Below are 22,826 nucleotides of genomic sequence, written 5' to 3'. Positions count from 1 at the left end.
TTTTTTAAATCGCGGCATGGTCAGTCATACACCGCCCGAAATAACAGACGGGAAAATGCCGAGATATCTATCTATAATTCCAGTAATCTCTGTGTGTATGTATGTATGTATGTATGTATGTATGTATGTATGTATGTATGTCTGTGACCGCTGTTTCTCGACAACCACGGGTCCGATATACTTTAAACTTGCCAGGTATATTGCTGGGGACCCGAGGATGTGCCTTTTCAAGGTTTCATATTAATCGGACAAGTAGTTAGCGAGCTATGTCCAAAAAACGATTCAACCAATCAGAGAGCAGCGAGCTATCACGTGTGCCGAACGTGCCGAACAGACTCTGCCTCGGACGGCACATTTGAGAGCGTATTCATTTATTTCACGTTGGCAAACTATGTTGGCGTTAAACTATGTTTTAAAACTAATTTGCGATTCTTTCGCTTTCCTGCGCGTTTGTGCACGCTATGGCGATTTCTTTACCAAACTCCGCAAGCCGTTCGCTTTGGACCAAACCATTTCATGTAAATAGAGGGGGGGGGATTGTCACCGTACTCGCAAGCTGTTCGCTTTGGACCAAACCATTTCATGTAAATAGAGGGGGGGGATTGTCACCGTCCTCGCAAGCCGTTCGCTTTGGACCAAACCATTTCATGTAAATAGAGGGGGGGGATTGTCACCGTACTCGCAAGCCGTTCGCTTTGGACCAAACCATTTCATGTAAATAGAGGGGGGGATATAATTTTAGATATATATATAGTACGGGCATGCCCTAGTATTAAAAATTCGTCCATTTGATGACAATCGTCACGATGAAATATTTAATTTATACGTCGTCACAATAATGTGGAGAGAGGAGCATAGCTTCGTTCACGTGTCGCCACACACGGGAAATTGCCGAGATATATATTTTTTTTTTAAATCGCGGCATGGTTAGTCATACACCGCCTGAAATAACAGACGGGAAAATGCCGAGATATTTTAAAAATTCGTCGCCACACACGGGAAATTGCCGAGATATATTTTCACTTTGCACAAAAATAACATCAAGTAATCGAATCAATAGGAATGTCCTGTGCCTATAACATCGACGTTATAGGCACAGCTGCATCTAGGCATTGTGTAACATCGACGCGGCTTTTGTTTTAATTAAAACTTTTTGTACTTGTTTTTAAAGCAAATGAACAGTGTTTGTGCGTTCCATTACCAATCAGCTTGCCAAACCGGTCGTCCCTTATCCGCCATGTCGTTGCAGTGCTTGCTGAAGTGCTTAAGCCGCCTAGCGAGCGCTCTTCAAGCTGCTTGGTAATGGAACCACAGTCACACCCTCTGTGTACGGTACCAAAGGGCTTTGTCGTGTTCGATAACGTTATGACGATTTCAGGGAAAAAAAAATTGAAGGAAATCCCTAAAGAATGAATAACGAACGAATTTGTATATCACGACTTCCTCTTCCTCTTCATTATTTTCATTTTCCCTCAGTCCTCTTCCTGTTTCTCGAAGATCGTGCATCATGAGGTAATTGAAAGTACAGTACAGTTATAATAAATAATGAACGTGCTCAAAATGTAATACAGTGTAAAATAATAAGCTGTGGTAATCGAAAATAGTCAAATATCGTTTTTTTTGTTCGTATTATTATATATTGTTCCTTTTATACCCCTATTGTGTGGTATGTTTGCTGCTTGTACTGTAGTTGCGTCAATTTTACGGTTAATTTGTTAAAATACAATAAGTTGGTTCCATTGGGGGGGGGTAACGAGGAAGGTAATGGAGTTGAGGCGAGCAGTGATTCTGGATTTAGGTAGTTTTACCGGAAGGGGGTTGATGGGTGGACCGTGTGTGCCCTGCAGGAACCTGGGGGGAGGGAGGGAAAGGGACACAAAGTACAGAAAGGAGGAGGTATAAGACAGACAGACAGACAGACCGCCGACCTGTCTGTGATGGCGAAGTGATAGACTCAGCTTCAGTGCAGGAGATTCCAATAAATTTGAAGGCCTTGGTTTCCAATGCAGTGAAGCTGTGAAATACGTGAGCCAGCCCAGAGGGGAGAGCAGTACTCAAAGCTGCGGGTGAAGGCCTTGTAGTTGGATAGGAGTTCAGGTGTGTCAAGGAGCCAATTTGTATGACGTAGGATGCCAGTCGACGACTGCCTTTGGAAACAAACCTTGAAATGTGGTTTGCCCAAGAAAGATCATGGCTGATCATGAGTTCGAAAGTCGATGTGACGGGCGGGGCATCCATCCTTAAACTTTATAGTGCTGTACACGAAACTCAATTTGGCACAACTTTACAACCTTAATGGTACCAACTGATGATTAAACAGTTACTATTGTACTTTTCTTGCCAATTCAGCCGCTGGAATTTGATGTGACAGTGTCTCTGGTCTTGCTGGTCCAAATGGCTATGACAAAGCACTAAAAAAAGTTCAAAACAGGCATGTTCCTGTGTTCTATGAAATATAATGTATAAAATATTCTATGATGTAAAAGTTGTATGATGTCGTGTTACTCTTTTGTTTTAAAGTGTTGTGGATAAAACGACAGCTGTACAGGACAATGCGAGGCCTCGCGGAGGGGAGTCGTGGGCCCTGTGCCTAGAGGCCGCCGAGACCGTCGCCAGGCAGGCCGGCGTGGTAAGGAGTGACCATCTTTGTGTTCCGTTTGTTAGTAATCCCTTTTGTTGCTATGGTTACATGCCACGTTTATTCTCGGTCTTCACCGTTCTCAATTCACCGATTTAAATTAACCCGTCTCGCTCCCCAATAAGCTCTACGCCTCTTGTGTTCATCTTTACGACGTTTCACACAATTATTTTGTTTACCATTCACAATATCATATGTCATAGCCTTTCAGCGTCACTTTGTCTCCAATATCTTCAACTGCTTCGCAGGTGATACGGGAGGCCATTAAAGGTGAAAAACAGGTGATGGTGAAGAGTTCCATGGTTGATCTTGTCACTGAAACCGACCAGAAGGTGGAGAAATTGATTATAAATTATCTCAAACAGCAGTTTCCCACACACAGGTGAATAAATAAATAATGTAATTGTTCACATTGATTTGATCTCTTTTATCCACACTATGGTTTTGTATTCAAATAATGAATAAATAAAGCTCTATTTATTTAAAGGAGTTATTCCCTACTGGTATACACATTTTGGTGACATTGCTTTCATAAGAAGCTTGAAGTACAACGTGGGTTTGTTTAATCACCGTCCATTTTCCTGCCTCCTTTTTCTCAGCTTCATCGGTGAGGAGTCGGTGGCTGATGGTCAAGGCTGCAGTTTGACCAATAACCCAACTTGGATAATCGACCCAGTGGACGGCACCACAAACTTTGTACATGGGTTCGTGATTTTGCTCGACTTAAAACGTGCATCGGTGTTATTTTCCGATTTGAAGAAGTTGGACGTTGTTGAGAAATGGAGAAAAGCAGAGCGGAACACGGTTGTTTTTTTTTTTTTTTTTTTTTTTTTTTTTTTTGTATACAAGATCGAGGCTCGTGAAAGAGCTAACAATCACACAAAAAGTCAAACCGACACATAAAACACAAAATAAGGGGAGCGGTAGACAAGATGTGGAGAGAGGGGGAAGGACACAAACACAACATTTGAGAGCAGGGACATCGAGAGAAATGTGGGAGGGGGAGGGCTTGGGGGGAGGTGGGAGAGGTATAAAACATATGAACACTGCAAGGACTTCCAGGAAAAAAGTTGGAATTTCAAAAGAAAGTGTATCTGGGGTGAATTAGTGGGGGTAGAAAAGATCAAGGTTTTGGATGGGAGAAGATAAGAGATGTTGGTGAACAGCTGTTTTAAAGACCTGGAGGGATGAGTGGGATTGAAGGGAGTGGGGGAGTTTGTTCCAGAGGCGGGAGAAAAGGGGAATGAAAGAGTGAAGGTGAGCAGAGAGTCTTGATTTTGGCAGTTTAACCATAACAGGGTTGCTGGCAGATCTTGTGCAACCTGTAGGAATATTAGGGGGACAGAGCACAGAGAGAGCTGGGGGAGCAAGGCCGGAGAGGAGTCGGTAGAAGACAAAGACCACCAACCTGCCTGCGGTGAGTAAGTGAAAGGCCCTCGGAGTTAACTTCATCGCAGGAGATTCCAATGATTCTGAAAGCTTTGGTTTCAACAGCGTGAAGACGAGCTAGGTGTGAGGCAGGAGCACCGGCCCAGAGGGGGGAACAGTATTCCATTGAGCTGCGGATGAAAGCCTTGTATGTGGTGAGGAGCTCAGGTGTGCCAAGGGAGGACTTTGCACGACGGAGGATGCCCAGTCGGCGACTGGCTTTGGAGGCTAGCTTGGAAATGTGGTTTTCCCAAGAAAGATCATGGCAGATAGTGAGACCCAAAAGCTTGAGCGACAGAACTTCTTGGAGAGGATTGTTGAGAAAGTAGATGGGAGAGTTTTCCAGTCGGTCTTTTTGGAGAGACATAGTAAGAGTGTGAGATTTGTCAGGATTGAAAGACATGTTCCACTTGTTTGACCAGTCTGTGATTTTGTCCAGGTCTGCAGAGAGTGAGGAGGCTGCAGACTGCTGATCTGAGGGATGAGGAATGGAGCGGCAGAGAGTGGAGTCATCAGCAAAGAGATAGAGAGGATTTTCCAGAGAGTCGGAGAGATCATTGATGAAGACCAGAAATAGCACAGGGCCCAGAACACTACCTTGGGGATCTCCAGCCAGAACAGGAAGGGGAGATGAGAGAAATCCATTCAGGGCCACACGTTGACTAGAACCAGAGAGGAAGTCCGCAAGCCATGCATGGAGATTTCCATGGATACCATAGGAGGAAAGTTTGGTGAGCAGAGCGGGGTGCCAGACCGTATCAAAGGCACGTGATATATCAAGGGAGACGGCTCTGATTTCCTGTTTGGCATTGAGGACCTCCATCCATTGTTGAGACAGCAGAAGCAACATGTCCAGAGTAGAGTGACCTGGTCTGAATCCAAATTGATGATCAGAGATCAAGCCATTGGAGAAGAGGAAGGATTTGATATCCCAAGCAATGATGGATTCCATGACTTTGCTCATAATTGGGAGCAGGCTGATTGGTCTGTAGTTGCAAGGATCTGTTTTTGCACCTTTTTTGTGTTCGAGTACAAAAGGCAAAAATACGGTTGGGTGCAGCAAAGATATTGGTTATTAACTAAATTAAATTCCACAAAGCAGATGAAGTTTTCATTGTTTACATTGGGGATTTGGGAGAGGGGAGAGCCTGGTGTTGGCTTAGCGGATAGGGTGCCGGCTTGGGATCCTGGATTCGAATCCTGGCCGATCGCCAAATTAACGCTAAGGGGGTTGACTCAGCCTGTCATCCTTCCGAGGTTGGCAAATTGAGCACCAGCTCACTGGTAATTCCCTGTGTGTCGCAAGAGGCGACCAACAGGGTTGGCGGCAGGAAGGGCATCCGGCCATAAAACATTGCTTCAAAAAGGGGATCACAGTGCCCGAAAAAGGCCAACCCCTGCTCTGCGTGGAAAAATGGCCTCCAAAGGTGGTTCTATTTGGGGGAGGGGACAAGAGGTGGCATGACATTCTTTGGGAATTTTGAGTTGGGGGTATGAGGGAATATTGTGGAAAATAAGGATGTGGGAGGGGCGACAGGGAGAGGGTAACATGATATTTGTTGGGAAATTGAGAGTTGGGGTAGTGGGCATTAATTTGGGAGAAGGAGAAGGAGAAGGAGAGTGATTGGGGTGGATGGAGGAGGAGAGCATAGCATGATTTTCTCTGGAGTTTGGGAGCGGGGGTGTATTAGGGAATAAGAGAAAGACGGTGCTGTTGCAAACTGAAAATTTTCCATCTCTCAATTTTGCTTCAGGTGGTAAGTGTGGGGATTTGTGATGGCGCGCCATCGACTTCGCTCTCGTTTTTAATTTGCAAATGAGATCAAGTCAGTTGAGTTGGCTTAGGACAGAGGGTAGTGAAGGAGTATTGTGGTCAAGGCATGGCAGGAGCTTGATGCCATTGGACCGTACCCCTTATAAAGGGAAGAGGAGGAGAACAGCAATTAAGTGTCTGCGGAAAAAGCAATGATGGAATAAAGTTGTCAAAACTGGACTAACAATAATTTTGTACTTTAGCAATATACATTTAATTTTTGTTTTGTAATATTTATTTGTACAGATGTTGGCGATATAAAACCATACATTCAAAATCCTACATTTTAAAATATATGAACATACAAAATAAAACGTACAAAAGTACATTTCCCACAATAGTATGTACATTCACAATGGGGACTTGACCAGACAATGTGAAATGGGGCCTACGTCAGCCCACTTGATGCATGCTCGAGTGCCCCATATATTTTTTCCTCAGACCTGGTTACCCTGGTGCTGTCCCTCACATGGACGTTAAAATGTTGTCCCGTCTGCCCTCATTAGTTGGTGGTTGTTGGAGATCCTATGGTGCCCTTCACAAAGAGTAGGCGAGCTATCGCCGGTACCCTGAACAAATGCCAAATTCCTGCCCTAACTACTCAGTCGAATGCCAGGCCTAGCCAGCTGGTTTGTGAAAGACTTGGGCCAAAAACTCCCCACGGCCAACCACAGAAGAATGTGGAATAATTGTAGCTGTTGAAGAAGGATACTCTTGGCATTATGTTGATGTGGATGGGATTATCCATCTTGATAGGAAAAGGTACATCCAAGCAACAAAAACAAATTAAACACTACCGATTGTGAAACAAACAGGAAAGAGCAGAGTGAGCCTCATGCAACGTATAACTTGTGTTGCACGAGCTTTGCTATGGTGACTGTAGTTTTCTTTATTCTATAGCGCAGAGAATTGGCACATTTTAGAATGATCTGTACAACCTCCTGGAGTTTTATTATTTTTCAATAACATTCAGTTTTCATGTTATTCTGCCCAGCGGTGCAGAGGTGCATTAACACATATGATAATTCCCCACTTTCCTGAAAAGTAAAAACATAAGGTAGGGGTGGCCATCCCAGCTTAGCAGAACGTTCCTATGTACACCATGAGTACAACCACCAAGTTTCAATGCATTTCGTCCTACAAACAAACAAACAAACACCTGTATTTTAACGCATACATTCCACCTACATCTATGATGACTATAGTTTTCATTGTACATTACAGAGAATTTAAGTGCAGTACCTGTATTTTAGATTGAGGTGGGACTTTTAATGCACTTTCCCACTGGGTGGTGCTGCACGATACACATTTACATAGAAACCTTGTGTTGTCGTTCCCCGTCGCCCCTCAAGTCCAAGCGACTGTTTTTTTGTTTGTTTTTTAACGCTATAAACCTTCCCGGGCACACCCCAAGTACAGCCACAAAACTTCAACTCATTCCCTCCAGCGGTTTGGGATTGCATTCCAGATAAACACGTACTCCCTATCCCAGCCCACCCCCCATGCACACACGCACACACGTACACACACACGCCAAATTATATACAGTATGATTAATAACTTCTTCACTCGTTAGTGACAGGATGAGTGCCTCACAATGAACACGATTTTTTTCCTTCTTTTTCTCCCTCTTCCACAGGTTTCCATTTGTTGCTGTTTCCATAGGGTTGGCAGTAAACAAGAAGGTGAGATGGTTATAGAAAGGTGCACTGCTGCAGGTTTGAGGTTGAAAGTAGGACTGGTGTTGGTCTTTGTTCTGATATTTGGGAGGTTAGAATTCTTAATTGGGAAAAAGTAATCCTATAGTACACGATGGAACACTGATGCTGTGAATGTTGCAGGTTGAAGTCGGAGTAGTGTACAGCTGTGTGGCGGACAAGATGTACACAGCGCGGAAAGGCCACGGAGCATTCTGCAATGGTCGTCCGCTCAAGGTTTCCAAAGTCACAGGTTGAGTTTATGGTCATTTTCATGTGTGTCTGATCTAACAGTTTATTAACCCATTCAGTATCACTCGTCATCTGTTTTGAGAAAAGGTATACTTTTTAAAAACAGGTATCGAATTTTGATTAATACAAGCATGACGCCAGTCGAGATATAAATACAGTTTTCTGCATAGTACAGTGACGATCACCTGCTAAGGACATTTGTACCATAGAGCACCTTGGTGGTAATAGGTTCATCGTTTGGATTACATTTTGATTGTTTTTAAGTTTCTAATGAGGATATAAGAATGATATCCTGTATCAGCCACTTGCTCCTCAATAATTATACACTCAAGGCATACAAAAGCTTCCACTCCAATGGGATAATTGTGTGTCCTACGTTTGTGAATACCTTGGCAAAGTAATGTACAACTGTTTTAGTCATGTACCTTCAAGCATAGTAACATGAAGTATAACCAAGACTGAGCATTTAACAGTGCTGAGCCTTACACACTCCAGGGTATATACAGTAAGTCCTCGCTTAACATCGTCCCAATTCATGTTGTTTCGTTATAACGCCACTGATCTATGAGAGAACGTATTCGTTTAAAGTCGTGCACCATTCCCTTATGTTGTTTTCATTTTATTTTAAAAAGTATTTTTTTAAACTCGTCATGATTGTATCCCCCGGCATCATGAGTCAGAAACACCCGGCAAGTGAGAGTGGAGTGCTGAGCTTTATTAACACCAGGAAAACCATTAGTTTGGCAACAAAATTACAGGTTTTTAGGCGTTTTGATGCAGGCGAGCATGCGGTAGATATTGGCGTCGCTCTCGGTCTTACTCTGACCACTGTGAGAACAATTTGGAGTAATGCCAATAACATCAGGGATAGTACTCAGGATGTAAGTGTCTAACACTGCCTCCACCACTCACCCCCTTCATATTCATCATTGGTGAGTACAGTATTAAATTGTTAGATTAAAATGATTTAAAGGTTATACTGCACATGTACACAAGTCTTTTGTCTCGTGATACTTTTTCCTGTGGAACCTAACCCCTCCTATTTACATTCATTATTATGGGGACATTTGATTCGCATAAAGTCGTTTCAGTTAAAGCCGCACTTTTCAAGAACATAACTACAATGTTAAGCGAGGACTTGGTGTATAGATTACAGTAGATCTATGTGCAGGGATGGACACACATACACATTACAACAGCCTCTCTCATCCCTTTTGGAACAGGCGAGACAAATAAAACTTTTAAAGTAGTTTTAGTAAAATAAATAAATGCAGATCATTAGTTAGTTCATTATTAAAATGACAAAGCAGACAGGTAATATTTGATTGTACAGTCATGGCCAAAAATATTGGCACCCTTGCACCTTTTTCAAATAATGCACCATTTCTTCCAGAATATTATTGAAAGTAAAAAATATTTTGGTATCCACATATGTATTTCTTTGGTTTGCAGTGGAACAGAACAAAAAAAGCTTTAAAAAAAACTACTAAATCTTAGCTTATTCCACACAGAAATCCTAAAAAGGACCGGACAATATTATTGGCACCTTTTAGAAATTGTTAGAAATAATTAGATTTCAAGCAGGTGATTCTCCTTTACTTTGGAATTGAACTCACCTGTGCTGAGTCGCAGGTGCCTGCAATATTTAAAAAATAGCACCGCAAAGCGGGCGTAACCCCTCAGCCCATGCATGGTGAAAGGAAGCATTGATGATAATTTGTTATTTGAAGCGAAGTTGTATACCGAGTAGGATTTTGCAGTAAAGAAATTTCATGATAGTGGCGATGTGTGGATGTAATTATTGAACAGAACGATTCAAAAAAATATAGCAGCTGCATGTGGGAGCATATAACAGCATGATTGAATATAGGAGTGGGTTATAAATTTATAGGGAGCGGCCAAAGAAGACCATAGAAAAGGATACCTTTAACTTTTAATTAATGTCAATGAACCATTGAATATTTCTATTGCAGCATCGTGGCCAAATGTTTGTCTGTTCACTAACGTCTTGGCTACATTGTATAAGTCTCTGACCAGACTCCTGGGGTTCAGAACATTTGTCTCTTCACTAACGTCTTGGGTACATCGTATGACTCCCTGACGAGACATGCCAGACTCCTGGGGTTCACAACTTTTGTCTCTTTAGTAACGTCTTGGCTACATCGTATAACTCCTTGACCAGACTCCTGGGGTTTATAACGTTTGTCTCTTCACTAACGTCTTGGCTACATCGTATAACTCCCTGGAGTTGTAATTTCATCTCCAACTCCACACTGAATTCATGCAACTGATTCTTCTCTGTATAGTCTGCGTCTATAGTGTCTGGATGAGAGAAACTTACAGGTATCATGGCAATAAGTTTGTTTAATCGTGTAGACAACGTAAGAGCGTGACCAAGGGTTGGCGTCAGGAAGGGCATCCGGCCATAAAAACATTGCCTCAAACAGGGAACCATGATTGTCATGGGTCCCGCAAGGCTAACCCCCGCTCTTGCGGGGAAAATGGCCTTAAAACGATCATTCATTTTTATTTCATTCAATCGTGTAGACAACAAGAAATTGCTTTGTGATCGGAATAATATGTTTCATGAACATCTGTGTGTATTTTGGGAGCCGGAATATTTGAATAAATGTGGTCAATAGTAGTCTGGTAGTCTTGTATAACTTGTGATGAGTTGGTTGAAGTTATACTGTTTGAGAAATGTGAGGAGCTGGCGACTTTGTGGTGATTGATGTGATATGTCGATGTTGAAGTCTCCAAGTAGAACTGTTGGTGTGTTTTGTAGATTTTCTTTTTCAATGAGTCCTTGAATTGCTCGTTTCAGGTCATTAAGTTGTGTCCGTGGTGCACTATAAATTCTTATAACATTCAAATTGGAAACTTTCTGTTCTGAAGCATGAGAAATCGTAGTCAATGTCACTTCCACACTTTTGTAATTATGCCGAGTTGATGATGTGGTAAAGTTCTTGTTTGGTGTCATATATATATATATATATATATACTGCCATGCCGTGTGCAGGTCTTTGGTGCATAGAACAGCTTTCATCATTTCTGAATGGTAGCTGCAAACTAGGGAGGGCAATGTCTTGTGTAGAATCGTTCACTGAAAACCATGTTTCGCAACAAATGAGTATATCAGCAGTGGATAGTCTATAGTCAGTAGCAACATCAGGCAGGTGTTTATGTAGCGATTGTGCGTTGACATATATGATAGAGATATGTGAATCAGGACACTTGGCAAATGGTGCATCTTTGGAGGAAGATGATCTGAGGCGGTTCATCCCATGTACAACTGGTTGACTAACAGTTATCTTGTCTGGCACAAAGTTGCGTAGATGAAGTCCTGTAGGTGTTGTCACTCTGCTCAGTGCAACATAGGAAAGATGAGGTTGAGCTCTACCCTTGAAATCTATGTAGAGTTGGTCAAGTGTGTCTCCTTGAGACATGTGGACAGTTTTTATGCAAAAATGGATTTAATCGGACAAGCCGTTCTGCTCGAAATTGACGGAAACCAATTTCCAGATGGCTACCGTGGCGGCCATATTGAAAATCGCAGCGTGCCCATTTTCGAAAGGAACCTTCCTCTACTCAACCCCAACACACACTGCGAAAATGAATTTAATTGGGCAAGCCATTCTGATTGAAATTGACGGAAACCAATTTCAAGATGGCTGCCGTGGCGGCCATATTGAAAATACCAGCGCCCCCATTTTCGAAAGGAACCTTCCTCTACTCAACCCCAACACACACTGTGAAAAAGAATTTAATTGGACAAGCCATTCTGCTCGAAATTGACGGAAACCAATTTCAAGATGGCTGCCGTGGCGGCCATATTGAAAATCGCGGCGTGCCCATTTTCGAAAGGAACCTTCCTCTACTCAACCCCAATACACACTGCAAAAATGGATTTAATCGGACAAGCCGTCCTTGAAATTGACGGAAACCAAAAGTTGACGACGCCCGTGACGACAATACCCCTTAGCCCAATTTTGGCTGAGGGGTGATCACTCATTCAACAAGTTTGGATGGAGAAACGGAGTCATTCTGCTGTTTTGTGTCACTGTGTGTTCCGCAATGAGCATGGAGAAAAGAAAGAAAACCAGAGAATTGTCTGAGGAGGTCAGACACAAGATTGTAGCCAAGCATGGACCATCTCAAGGCTACAAGTCCAGCTCCAGAGACCTTGATGTTCCTGTGTCCACTGTAAGCAATGTTATCAGGAAGTTTAAGGCCCATGGCACTGTAGCCAACCTCGCTGGACGTGGCCACAAGAGAAAACGTGATCAAAGATTATAGCGAAGGAATGTTCGAATGGTGGAGAAAGCACCTCGATCAACTGCCAAACAGATTCACGCTGACCTTCAGACACAAGTTACAGCAGTTTCAACCCTCACCATCCATCGCCAACTCAATGAAAGGGGGTTATATGGTAGGAGACCCAGGAGGACCCCACTGCTGAGAGACAGACATAAGAAAGCCCGACTGGAGTTTGCCAAAACGCACCTGAACAAGCCAAAATCCTTCTGGGACAATGTCCTGTGGACAAATGAGACCAAATTACAGCTTTTTGGTAAAGCACATCATCTCTATGTTTAGAGAAAACAAAATGAAGCCTTCAAAGAAAAGAACACCTTCCCTACAGTCAAACATGGAGGAGGTTCAGTGATGTTTTCCGGTTGCTGTGCTGCCTCTGGCACTGGGTGCCTTGAATGTGTGCATGGCATCTTGAAATCAGGAGATTACCAAGGCATTTTGGAGCACAATATTGAACCCAGTGTCAGAAAGCTGGGTCTCCGTCGAAGGTCATGGGTCTTGCAGCAGGACAATGACCCCAAACACGTCAAAAAGCACCCAGGAATGGTTCCATACAAAACGTTGGACTGTTCTGAAGTGGCCAGCAATGAGTCCAGATCTAAATCCCTTTGAACACCTGTGGTGAGATCTGAAAACAGCAGTTAGGAGAAAGCACCTCAAATCTTGGAGAACTGGAGCAGTTTGCACAAGAAGATTGGGCGAAGCTGCCAGTAGAGAGGTGTAGGAAGCTCATTCATGGCTATAGGAAGTGCTTGACTGCAGTTATTTTGTCCAAAGTCTGTGCTACCAAATATTAAGCAATTTTATTGCTACCAAATAAAATAATTTTGGCAATGCCATTTCTTTTTATTTTTTGATTTAAAAGGATATATTAAGTTCTGAATCAAAAACAAAGGTTCTGTAATATTAACAGTGAAATAAAGAATTGTGGAGACAAATACTTTTGTCAATTTCAACTTATTTTTTAGAGAAAAATTGTGAGTTATTTGAAAAAAGTGCAATGGTGCCAATATTTTTGGCCACGACTGTAGCTGAAACTGGAATGTTCTGTGCATTTCCTAAACAAAAGCAGAAAGTAAATGTAATGGCAATACGCTACTTTTAAAATGACGTAAATCTCCCTCGTATGCTCGGTGCGCATGCACCAAAACCTCAGGGAGTGGCGGTATTCAGGGCAACATTTAGTATATTGTGTGTGCGACATAAGGATTGTTCCTTAAAATTGCTCACAAAGCTTCTGAAATAAGCCGGAAATACTTGGAAAAGTACGTGAGAGCAGGGGTTGAGCCTCTGCAGAACGAAGGACTTGGAGAATTTTCTCAGCTCACCGAACGGGCAGCTGCTCGTACTGCAAACTCCCGACCATGTGGGCCGGTGGACGAGAGTGTACTGCACAAACGCCCGACGGATCGTTACCAGTGAATTACTTTGAACCTTGTTGGAATGCCTCCTGTGTACATGGCAGGCTTGGTGATTTATTTAAGGGATGTCAGTAATTGGAAAGATGATGCTGTGTGTTATTACCAAGTACCAGTAAGCAACCCTTCAACAAAGGACATTTTTCGCGATGTGAAAATACACCTTCCTGATGTGAAAATACACAAAGCTTGTGTATCTGGATAAGGTTCTTCTGAACACAGATTGGAAAGATATTGTTACGGACACGACTTATTAAGATGTTATGCTGGGCCGAGCGGAATGGCCGCCGTGTTCGCACAAGTTACCCGATTATACTCGAACGTTGGCCGAATCGCGCTACGCTAGATCAATGAAGGAAAGGACACAACGGCTAGGTTAAATGACACGACACCAGGGGTACAGTTCTCAAGACCTCCGGAGGAGGATATAATATGGGATATGCAGAACGTTTTAGATTACACGGCACAAGAGGTACAGCACAGAAAGGTGGGCACTTATACACGGTCTTATCTTATACCCGACAGACCACAGACAAACGGAACAAGACTGACTCACACAGGGATTGATGGCAGGGGAGGGCAGGCAGTCGATGGCTCAAGGTGCACCTTGGCTCAGGGGCAGAATCGACCCGGTCCGGTCCAAAGATGCGGGTAGGTATCGTCGCGCTAGAGGTGGCGTCCGTTCTCCTTCGTAGCTGAGGCGCATCTGACGTCACCTCCGGTAAGTGGCTGCGTATATCCAGCGGGGAGTGACACGCCCTCGGCTCGTTAGCTCCGCCCCAGATGGAATCGGTCCGCCGCTTCTTATTGGGTGCGGGGGGGTTACCGGGCTCCGCCCTTGACGAGGAGCTGACAGTCAGCCCCTGTGTGGTAACCCCGTCGGAGCACATGGTCAATGGCGGCTAACCAAGCCGGAGTGAGGACGCGCACTCCCCGCGCCGCTGTTGTTGTTGTTGGTGTTGTTGTTTCATGGGGAAGAGATGCGGGGAGGTATTGGGAGGTCCTAAACTTACTAATGGTGCCATACAATCACATTCTGGTGCAACGAAGAGTCAGAATTAATGGAAACGAGTCCTTAACTGACATAGACTAAGAATAACTAGCAAGATGTCCTATAGTTGTCTACGTGAGATGCGGTGAACCTGGGCACGACATTTAATGGGGGAAAAAGGGGAAGGTCGGGGCTACAGAGTGTTGTTTACAGACAATGGGACTAGGGAATGGGGGATTGGGGATAGTTGGGGAGTATTGGGGAAATAGGGGAATATTTACAAGCGGATATGGATGGAGGCCAAATCCCATATCCGCAACAATATATATGGGACTTATGAATGTACAGGGTAAGTTTAAAATTATAACTGTTAATCATGTTGGGAGGGAGTGAGGGGAGGTGAGAGGGCTGTTATAAATATATTTTTTTGTTTGGTTTCCAGGCCAAAAGAGAAATTATACTAGATTTTTACAACTATTGCTAAAAGGGGAAGTGTGTGTGTATGTGTGTGTGTGTGTGTGTGTGTGTGTGTGTGTGTGTGTGTGTGTGTGTGTTTCCTATATATGCGTGAGTGATTTGCATTTCGGAACACAACAATTTTGGTTAACCATTTTGAAATTGCCAGTCTTTCCTTTGAATGCTGAAAATTGTGTTAAAAAGTGATTTCACTTCCACATTTTGTGCTATCAACGGCAGGTTCAAAGTGCCCGAACAAGAAGATACTGGTCACTGAAAACACACACAAAGAGCATGCACAAAAGGCCTCATTGGCATTCATACATCATTTTGAAAGTCCTGTATTGGGTAAAATACACAACTCTGGCAACGATAAAGCATACACCAACTGGTCATACAGAACCTGGGTAATGCCCATCAATCAGGACATGAATGTCGTCCTCCTATTTGTCCTCCTATCCTCAGAGCTGTCCCGCTCTTTGCTGATCACCGAGATGGGGTCATCCCGGGAACCTGAATCGATGGCCATACGGATGGAGAACATCCACAACTTAGTCTGCATTCCCTGCCATGGGTAAGCTTCTGCAATTCTCCCATTCCTTTACACATAAATGGCTTCTTGCTTTTGCCACTTTTACATTTCTCTGCCTGGTAAATTGTGTGCAATAATATATTTAGTTTTATGTTAACCCAGTGTGATACTTCAACTTTCGAATAGGTTATTTATCACAACCACGAATCTATCCTTTATGGCAGCATGGGCACATGGGACTGACAGGATACCGTAGAATCCAAGAGGTGCACACTTGCCTTTGTGACTGTATTGTTTGGGTTCAATTCCCAGCCCAACTACAAACTGTCAGCCTGATGCTTCACAGGCTGGGCATTGCATCGACTGCATGCATTTCCTTTGAATGGATATCAAGCCAGGTGAAGGGACATTAAGCCAGGTGAAGGGACATTAAGCCAGGTGAAGGAACATTAAGCCAGATTAAGGATCGCTTGAGTAACCCTCACCATACAGTTGAGGAGAGCAATGGATTTGATTTGGGAAGAGTGTTCTATGCCTAGTGCTTACTTTGGCAGTGCTGACACTCTGGAAAAGCTCGAGCATGGATGGAATGGTGATGTGAACCTCGCTCGATCTCAAATGCAGCACAAACACGACATACAGGGTGTTTCAAAAAAGTGGACGATTTGAGCAGCTTGATATTCTGGCGTTTCTAATGCTATACCCTTCTCTCTTGCAGGTTATGGTGGTGGTATGACATTTCTAACAAGTAGTCAGGAGGACCCTACGTCAATTATGATATTCACAGAGGAACAAAAAGTGAAAATTGTGACTTTGTGGTTTTATATAAAATCTTACGTGCAAGTGCGCCACCGATAGTCAGTATTACAATGTTCACACCCATAATGGACCTTTCAATGGGAGCATTCAGCGGTTTGTGGAGCACTTCTAACCACATGGAAGCGTAAAAAATCTAAATAAAGGCAACAGTGGCCACCCACCACGTGTTACCAAGGACCAAGGGAACATTGATCTTGAGAGATTCTGCCATCGAAAGTCCGAAGAAATCCCACCGTGGACGTTCCCGACAACTGGTGATCTCAGCCTCATATGTATGGCGCATTCTCAATTCTGAACTCAAGCTCTACCCCAACATCATATGTGTGAGGCACAAACTAACTCTGAATGACATGATTAGATGAGTAACAATGTGTAATGGGTTTAGTGACCGAATGGAAAGGTACCCAAATTGGATCACCTCCTTGTGGTTCAGTGATGAAGCACACTTCCATTTGAATGGGGCTATCAGCAATCACAACAACATCTTCTGGGGTGCTGAGCCTCCTGAGGAGGGGCTTGAGATGTCTCTCGAGGGCCCCAAGTCCACTTGCTTCTGTGAATTTAATGTTAGAAGGGATATGTTGGGACAGTATTGCTTCGAGGACGCCAATGGTAGGACGGTGACAGTCAATGGCAAGCGGTACCGAGAGGTCTTACTCCGATGCCACGCTGATCTCGCTCAACTACTGTCTCCAAACCAACTCAGACTTGCATGATTCATGCATGACGGTGCCCCACCGCACACTGCAGGTGAAACCATCGACTTGGTCCACCAGCTGTTTGGAAATAATGTCATCAGCCTGGGCACAGCACATGAGTGGGTACCTCCACAGCCCGGATTTGAATCCATTGGATTTTTTTTCTTTTGGGGTGCTACCAAAGGTTACATTTACAACAACAAACCTCTGTCCTGAAGCAGGAGGTGGAGGACTACAGTCGGGCTTCCACTCCAGCCACTTGCAGACGAGTTGTACGTGTGGAGAATTCCAGTCAGGTTCAAAGCCTGTTTCAACAGAGGTGGAGCACACATTGAAGATGTCAGTTACAAGCAGCATAAGGAGTTATTGGAAAATGACATGGGGTATGCTTTCCATCAATGTATCACTGAACTTGTTACCTTTTGTAATTTTTCTACAATAAAACGTTCAAATAGTCCACTTTTTTTGAAACACCCTGCAGTCTACCAGCTCAGACACAATTTTGACCTAAAGGAGTAAGCCATTGGCGAGAAAGATTTAATCGCCACATTAGGCATATATATATATATACATACATACATACTGCACAGTATTATACACATGAGTAATGCTTGAATGGTCGTTTTGCCTTCGATTTTGAGAGCCTATTTTAAGCATGCGACAGCCGAGTCGAGATGAAAACAATCTTTAAAATCGCGTTGATTTTGGTTGATTTTATCGGAAACATTCTCATAATCTACGTACAGCGAGCAATGCATGTTAGTCAGACATTTCACATTAATCAACTGATCAATGGTGTGGAAAGCCTGCATTAATATACCATTTGCTGACGAGTGAGGCTGAAAATCGAATTCATTTTACACGATAATCTAATACATACTCAATTATGGTTATGAAATATGAGCATCCAAGCACAGAGTTGTACAGATTAAGCAGATTCCAACCAAACTCTATTAAATAAAGCCCTCAACCTCTGGTATTACCACACACTCCATTGCACATCACATTCATTCAGAGGAAATGGAATTAAGGAGAGAGTTTGAGAAGGAATGATCAGCTTATTATATACTATACTTGTAGGGACCCATGGAACACAATGTTAAATTTGACTTCAAGTCCTCAACTCCACACTCCTCCCCTCCCCTCCTCCCCCCCAACCCCCCCCCCCCCCTCTCCCAAACCTCATCAACCCAAAAACCCAGTCCTTAACATCCCCTTTCCAACCTGGAGACTTCAATCCCCTCCCCACTCCAAATCTTTAAATCCCACATCCACCAAAAGTCCTCAACTGCTCCCCCTTCCAAAGCTCAACCTCCTCCTCCCAACTCTGTCCCAGCTATGCTCTCCCCTTCATCTGAACACCAGGTCTCTGCCACCCCCTCCCCCTCCCCACCTACCCTCCACCAACACATAAAAGCAAAAAGGGCATCATTACATATTTAATACCATATCACCACAATCACTGAGATTGCTGTTGTCTTACTTGGAACGTCCTTATCATTACTCATCAATAAACAGCTATCTCGGTAATCTGGTGTATTTTGTGTCCATAACAATCTCTCAAGTCGTGTTTTTCCGGCTACTTTTTTTTTTTTTTTTTTGGGTTTTGCATACAAGATCGAGGCTCGTGTTAGACTTAGAGCGAACATCAATCACAAAAAAAAAAAAACGGACACACAAAACATGCAATAAAGGGAGTGGGAGACAAGATGGGGAGAGAGGGAAGCACACAAGTACAACAGCAGAGAACAGGGATATCGGGAGATCTGTGGGAGGGAGCGGGCTAGGGGGGAGGAGGCATGGGAAGGCGGGGGTGGGGTGGGGAGAGGTATAAAACACATGGACACTGCTAGGATTTCCAGGAAAGAAAGCATCGGTATTTCAAAAAAAATGGGTCTGGGGTGAATTAACGGGGGTAGAGAAGAGATCAAGGTTTTGGATGGGGGAAGATAAGAGATGGTGGTGAACAGCTGTTTTGAAGACCTGGAGGGAGGAGTGGGATTGAAGAGAGTGAGGGAGTTTGTTCCAGAGGCAGGAGAAAAGAGGAGTGAAGGTGAGCAGTCTTGATTTTGGCAATTGCAACAGAAGACTGTTGCAGGCAGATCTTGTGCGACCTGCATTAATATTTGGGGGACAGAGCACAGATGGAGGTGGAGGAGCTGGCCAGAGAGGAGTTGTTAGAAGACAGAAAGACCACCTACCTGCCTGCGTTGAGTGAGTGAAAGGCCCTCACAATCGGCTTCATCACCGGAGATTCCAATGATTCTGAAAAATTTAATATACTGGATACATAAATCGATGAATACTTTTGATAAAAAGTTCCTGCCATCCAAATGGATATTACTTTTTATTTTGAGCACATATTAATTGCAACAGGCACAAGTGTACAGAAACGTGTCACATGCACATGATAGTGTTGAAGGTTTAAATCCAGAGACACTTGAAAAAGTGATCATGTTGCAGGTGTACAAGAGTTCCACATGGTTGTTCTTGGGTTTTTTTGTTGTTGTTGGAGGTAGATTATTGAAACGTGACTCCACCCACAATGGCACACAGACAAAATAATATGGCCGCCATCTTGGTTTGTCAGGTGGGCCTAAGATATCAGGCCTGTAGGCCTCTGCTGATTATACACTGCCCGAGTTTGTTGTGTCAGATTTGGCTTTGTTTGGGTCGAGTGTTATTCATAATGATAGACCTCGAAAAATCTTTTGAATTAAAAAAAATATATATTTAAGGTTTAATCAAGCCTGCCAGCACGCATCGTATGCAGCTCCCTAAAAAATAACGTTATGTAAATTTTGAAAGGCCCCATATTGGGGTTAAACAATCTGTGACCGTGTGACGAATCAGCTCGATCTGATATGACCGTGGCAGAGGCTGTCATGGGTGAGAGGTGTCGAGTTAATTTTTTTAACGGCGAATGAAATGTGTGTTTCCCAATCACGTTGTTCATCTTTTAAGAGTGCTTTAAATGTGCGCTTCCCAATCGGCTCGTTACCGGATTTTGTCGTAGGTTGTGACCACAGTGCGGTCATTCTTGTTCAGAACACGCTTTTGATGAAGGTGAAAAGTTTCTGTCAACCCTCAACTCTGACTCTGCTAATGGACTGGGTGGCATCAGCTCACTCTGCTACAGACTGAGATATTGTAAAGTTCCAAAGCTTGTCCAAATATTGTAACTCTATGTTTTGAATGTCAGTGAAGGGTCATTGCCTGTGAAGGAACTTGCCACATTGTGTTGCTGATGATCTTGCTTGGAGCATGTATGGTGATTTCTACCAGTGGTGTTAAACATCTGTGGATTGAAGGATGATGCCCTACAAGTTGCATCATTCAGTGTACGGTTATATGCATGCCAGCGGTCTTGATACTCGTATATGTCTTAGTATTCGCCAACTTGGCTCCGCTGCATTGAACCTCTGCTCCGTGGCGGCTGGGGAGGCTGAGGCCTATTTTGAGTTTGGAATCCACTGCTGGGACATGGCTGCCGGTGTCCTGCTTGTCGAGGAGGCTGGTGGGGTCATTGTAGATACAACAGGTAAGTCCCTATCTCATTGAGGCTCGTTATAGTGGCCCTCTTCATCTTATTTTCTCTTTTGTACATTCCGTTGTCTCTTCCCACCCCTTCTTATGTATTGACTGTCTGGCAGGTGGCCCTTTTGACCTGATGTCACAGAAGATTATCGCAGCCAACTGTCCTGCCATTGCAACTAGCATTGCAGATACGCTTAAGGAGGTTGCCGTAGGCCGCGATGGGATGCAGACTTAGATCTGAGCATTGCCATGGACTGAGATGATGGCCAGCTCTACATTAATTGTAAACCATATTCTGATACCTTTACGGGTATTTTTGTGCTGTTACCTAACGCGTTCTACAGGGTTTGCTAAATTTTTCTTGCATTCAACTGTGACCTAGTACAGGTATTCTCTGCTTAATGAAGGGTCACTACAACAAATGGTTTCCTTTAGGCCTATTTATTGCTTAACAAAGGTCTTTATTCGCTACAATGAAGGAGCCGTCATGGTGTCTGTGTTTGGTGATTGGGCAATGTCACTTCCCTGTGTGGTGATAAGTATACGTACGTTTTTCCACCGATTAACCTTCAACCTTTGGTGTTTAACTTTTCAGAAGGCTGCGAATAATTAAATTTTCAGAATATAACAACAACAGGCATTTTAAGGCCATTTTCCCTGCTAGAGCGGGCTGTAGCCTTGCGGTCCCCATGACAATCTTCTCCATTTTGCCCTATTTTCTGCATCTCCCCTTGTTAACCCCCTTGCCCGCATTTCTTCTTCCTCCATCTTCAGCCAAGTCTTTCTCGGTCTTCCCCGTCCTCTACTTCCTTCTACATTCATTTCCATCACTCTTCTCAACCAGTCACTTTCATCCTTCCTCAACACATGACCAAACCATCTCAACATGTTTCTCTTCACAGCATCCATCACAGGCTCTATTCCCATCATCTTTTGCAATTCATCATGTGTCTTCCTCTCATCAAATTTTCAGAATGAAAGGATTAAAAATAACCATCAATTCCTCCACCTCCACTGCCACCTTCTCAAACACTAACTTGGACTCAAGATTATTTTGTTAAGTGTTACAACTGAATTAACTTTATTATTGTGTCACTGTCTTTATTATTAGGTAAATAATAATATTACTAGCCGAAACCCGTGGAACATCCACGGAAGGGAGGATGTGGTGTATGGATAGAGTGTACCATTATGGATGGCATAGGGGATTTGCTTGTCCGAGTAAGAGTTAGGAAGAAAGATGAGAATGAAGAGTGCGTATATGAACAACGATCGCCGACACCGGCACAAATGCATGCTCTGGATTGTCCACTCAGTGGACGGCTTGCTTTCGCCTTCGCCTGTCCAATCAGCAGACGGCTTGCTTCGCCTTCGCCCAGCAGACGCCAATACGATGGCGTCGTAAGATGGCGTCGTATCGGCAGTTAATCGGATGCTTTTGGGCCCCAACGTCGGCTAATTCAGATTTTTCGAGTATGGCTGTACGTGATAAACAAAGAGCGCGGTTCGTAGATCGTAAATCCATTAGTGCCGTGGGCATCGGGTCACTGGGTGCGGCGTAAAAGGGATAACAAAGTCGAGTACTTACGCTATTATTATATAGATAATGTCACTGGCATCTCAAACCATTGTTAATTCCAAGCATATGGCTTCGCTAGTAGACCAAAAAACTAAGGTTAGGAAATGAAGTGTAAGTTTCCCATTATAAATAATGGAAAACGAGCTCCCACGTACGGAGCTCCTTCATTAAGCGGGGGATACCTGTATTTCAAGCATTTTATCTGTGTCATTGCAAATACAAGTGTAACTGTTATCATGGTCCTGTTCCTCATCCCACTGTTCTACCTGCACTAGAGTCCGTAAATATCAGATCGACCTCTGAGTTTTATTCCACGGAAGGCTATCATACTCAGCAATGAGCGATCTTCAAGAGAAGAACTTTAAAGAAAAAGGAAATTCCCTTTAAAAAGTGCATTTGTGTGCAATAACGTTACATTAAATACTTGTGTAACAAGCTTATGAGAATAAAGCACATTTTCAAATTTTGATTCATCCCATCTTGTCTTCAGTTATCCTACACTTCTTCCCACCCATGGTACACTGAATCCTGTGATTAGGCAGTGGCTCTGAAACAACTTGCCTTCTCTTTCTGGAAGGTAAATCTGACCGAAGGCAATCTAAATTCATTCCAAAAAGTCCCTAACAAGTGTGTGTGTGTCCACTCTCAGTAGAG

General features: G+C 43.5%; 1 protein-coding gene across 2 annotated transcripts; it reads left to right on the top strand.

Moving 5' to 3' along the window:
• The first annotated feature begins 1,329 nt into the window (after positions 1-1,329).
• IMPA1 (inositol monophosphatase 1) lies at positions 1,330-22,641 on the top strand. Of its 2 annotated transcripts, none has more exons than XM_068128321.2 (10): positions 1,330-1,512; positions 2,521-2,629; positions 2,887-3,020; positions 3,238-3,342; positions 7,519-7,564; positions 7,721-7,829; positions 15,473-15,581; positions 20,446-20,597; positions 20,710-20,876; positions 22,448-22,641. In XM_068128321.2, exons 1-9 carry the CDS (start codon positions 1,508-1,510, stop codon positions 20,826-20,828), a joined length of 888 nt encoding a protein of 295 aa, XP_067984422.1. In that variant the 5' UTR covers positions 1,330-1,507; the 3' UTR covers positions 20,829-20,876; positions 22,448-22,641. The 2 variants fall into 2 exon arrangements, with proteins under 2 accessions (XP_067984422.1, XP_067984421.1); XM_068128320.2 differs by lacking the exon at positions 1,330-1,512 and adding an exon at positions 2,080-2,097.
• The last annotated feature ends 185 nt before the right edge of the window (positions 22,642-22,826 follow it).

This window comes from Myxine glutinosa, chromosome 9, assembly GCF_964187855.1.
Source record: "Myxine glutinosa chromosome 9, kmMyxGlut1.1, whole genome shotgun sequence".
Lineage (NCBI taxonomy): Eukaryota > Metazoa > Chordata > Myxini > Myxiniformes > Myxinidae > Myxine > Myxine glutinosa.
This window is presented reverse-complemented; position numbering and strand designations above follow the sequence as displayed.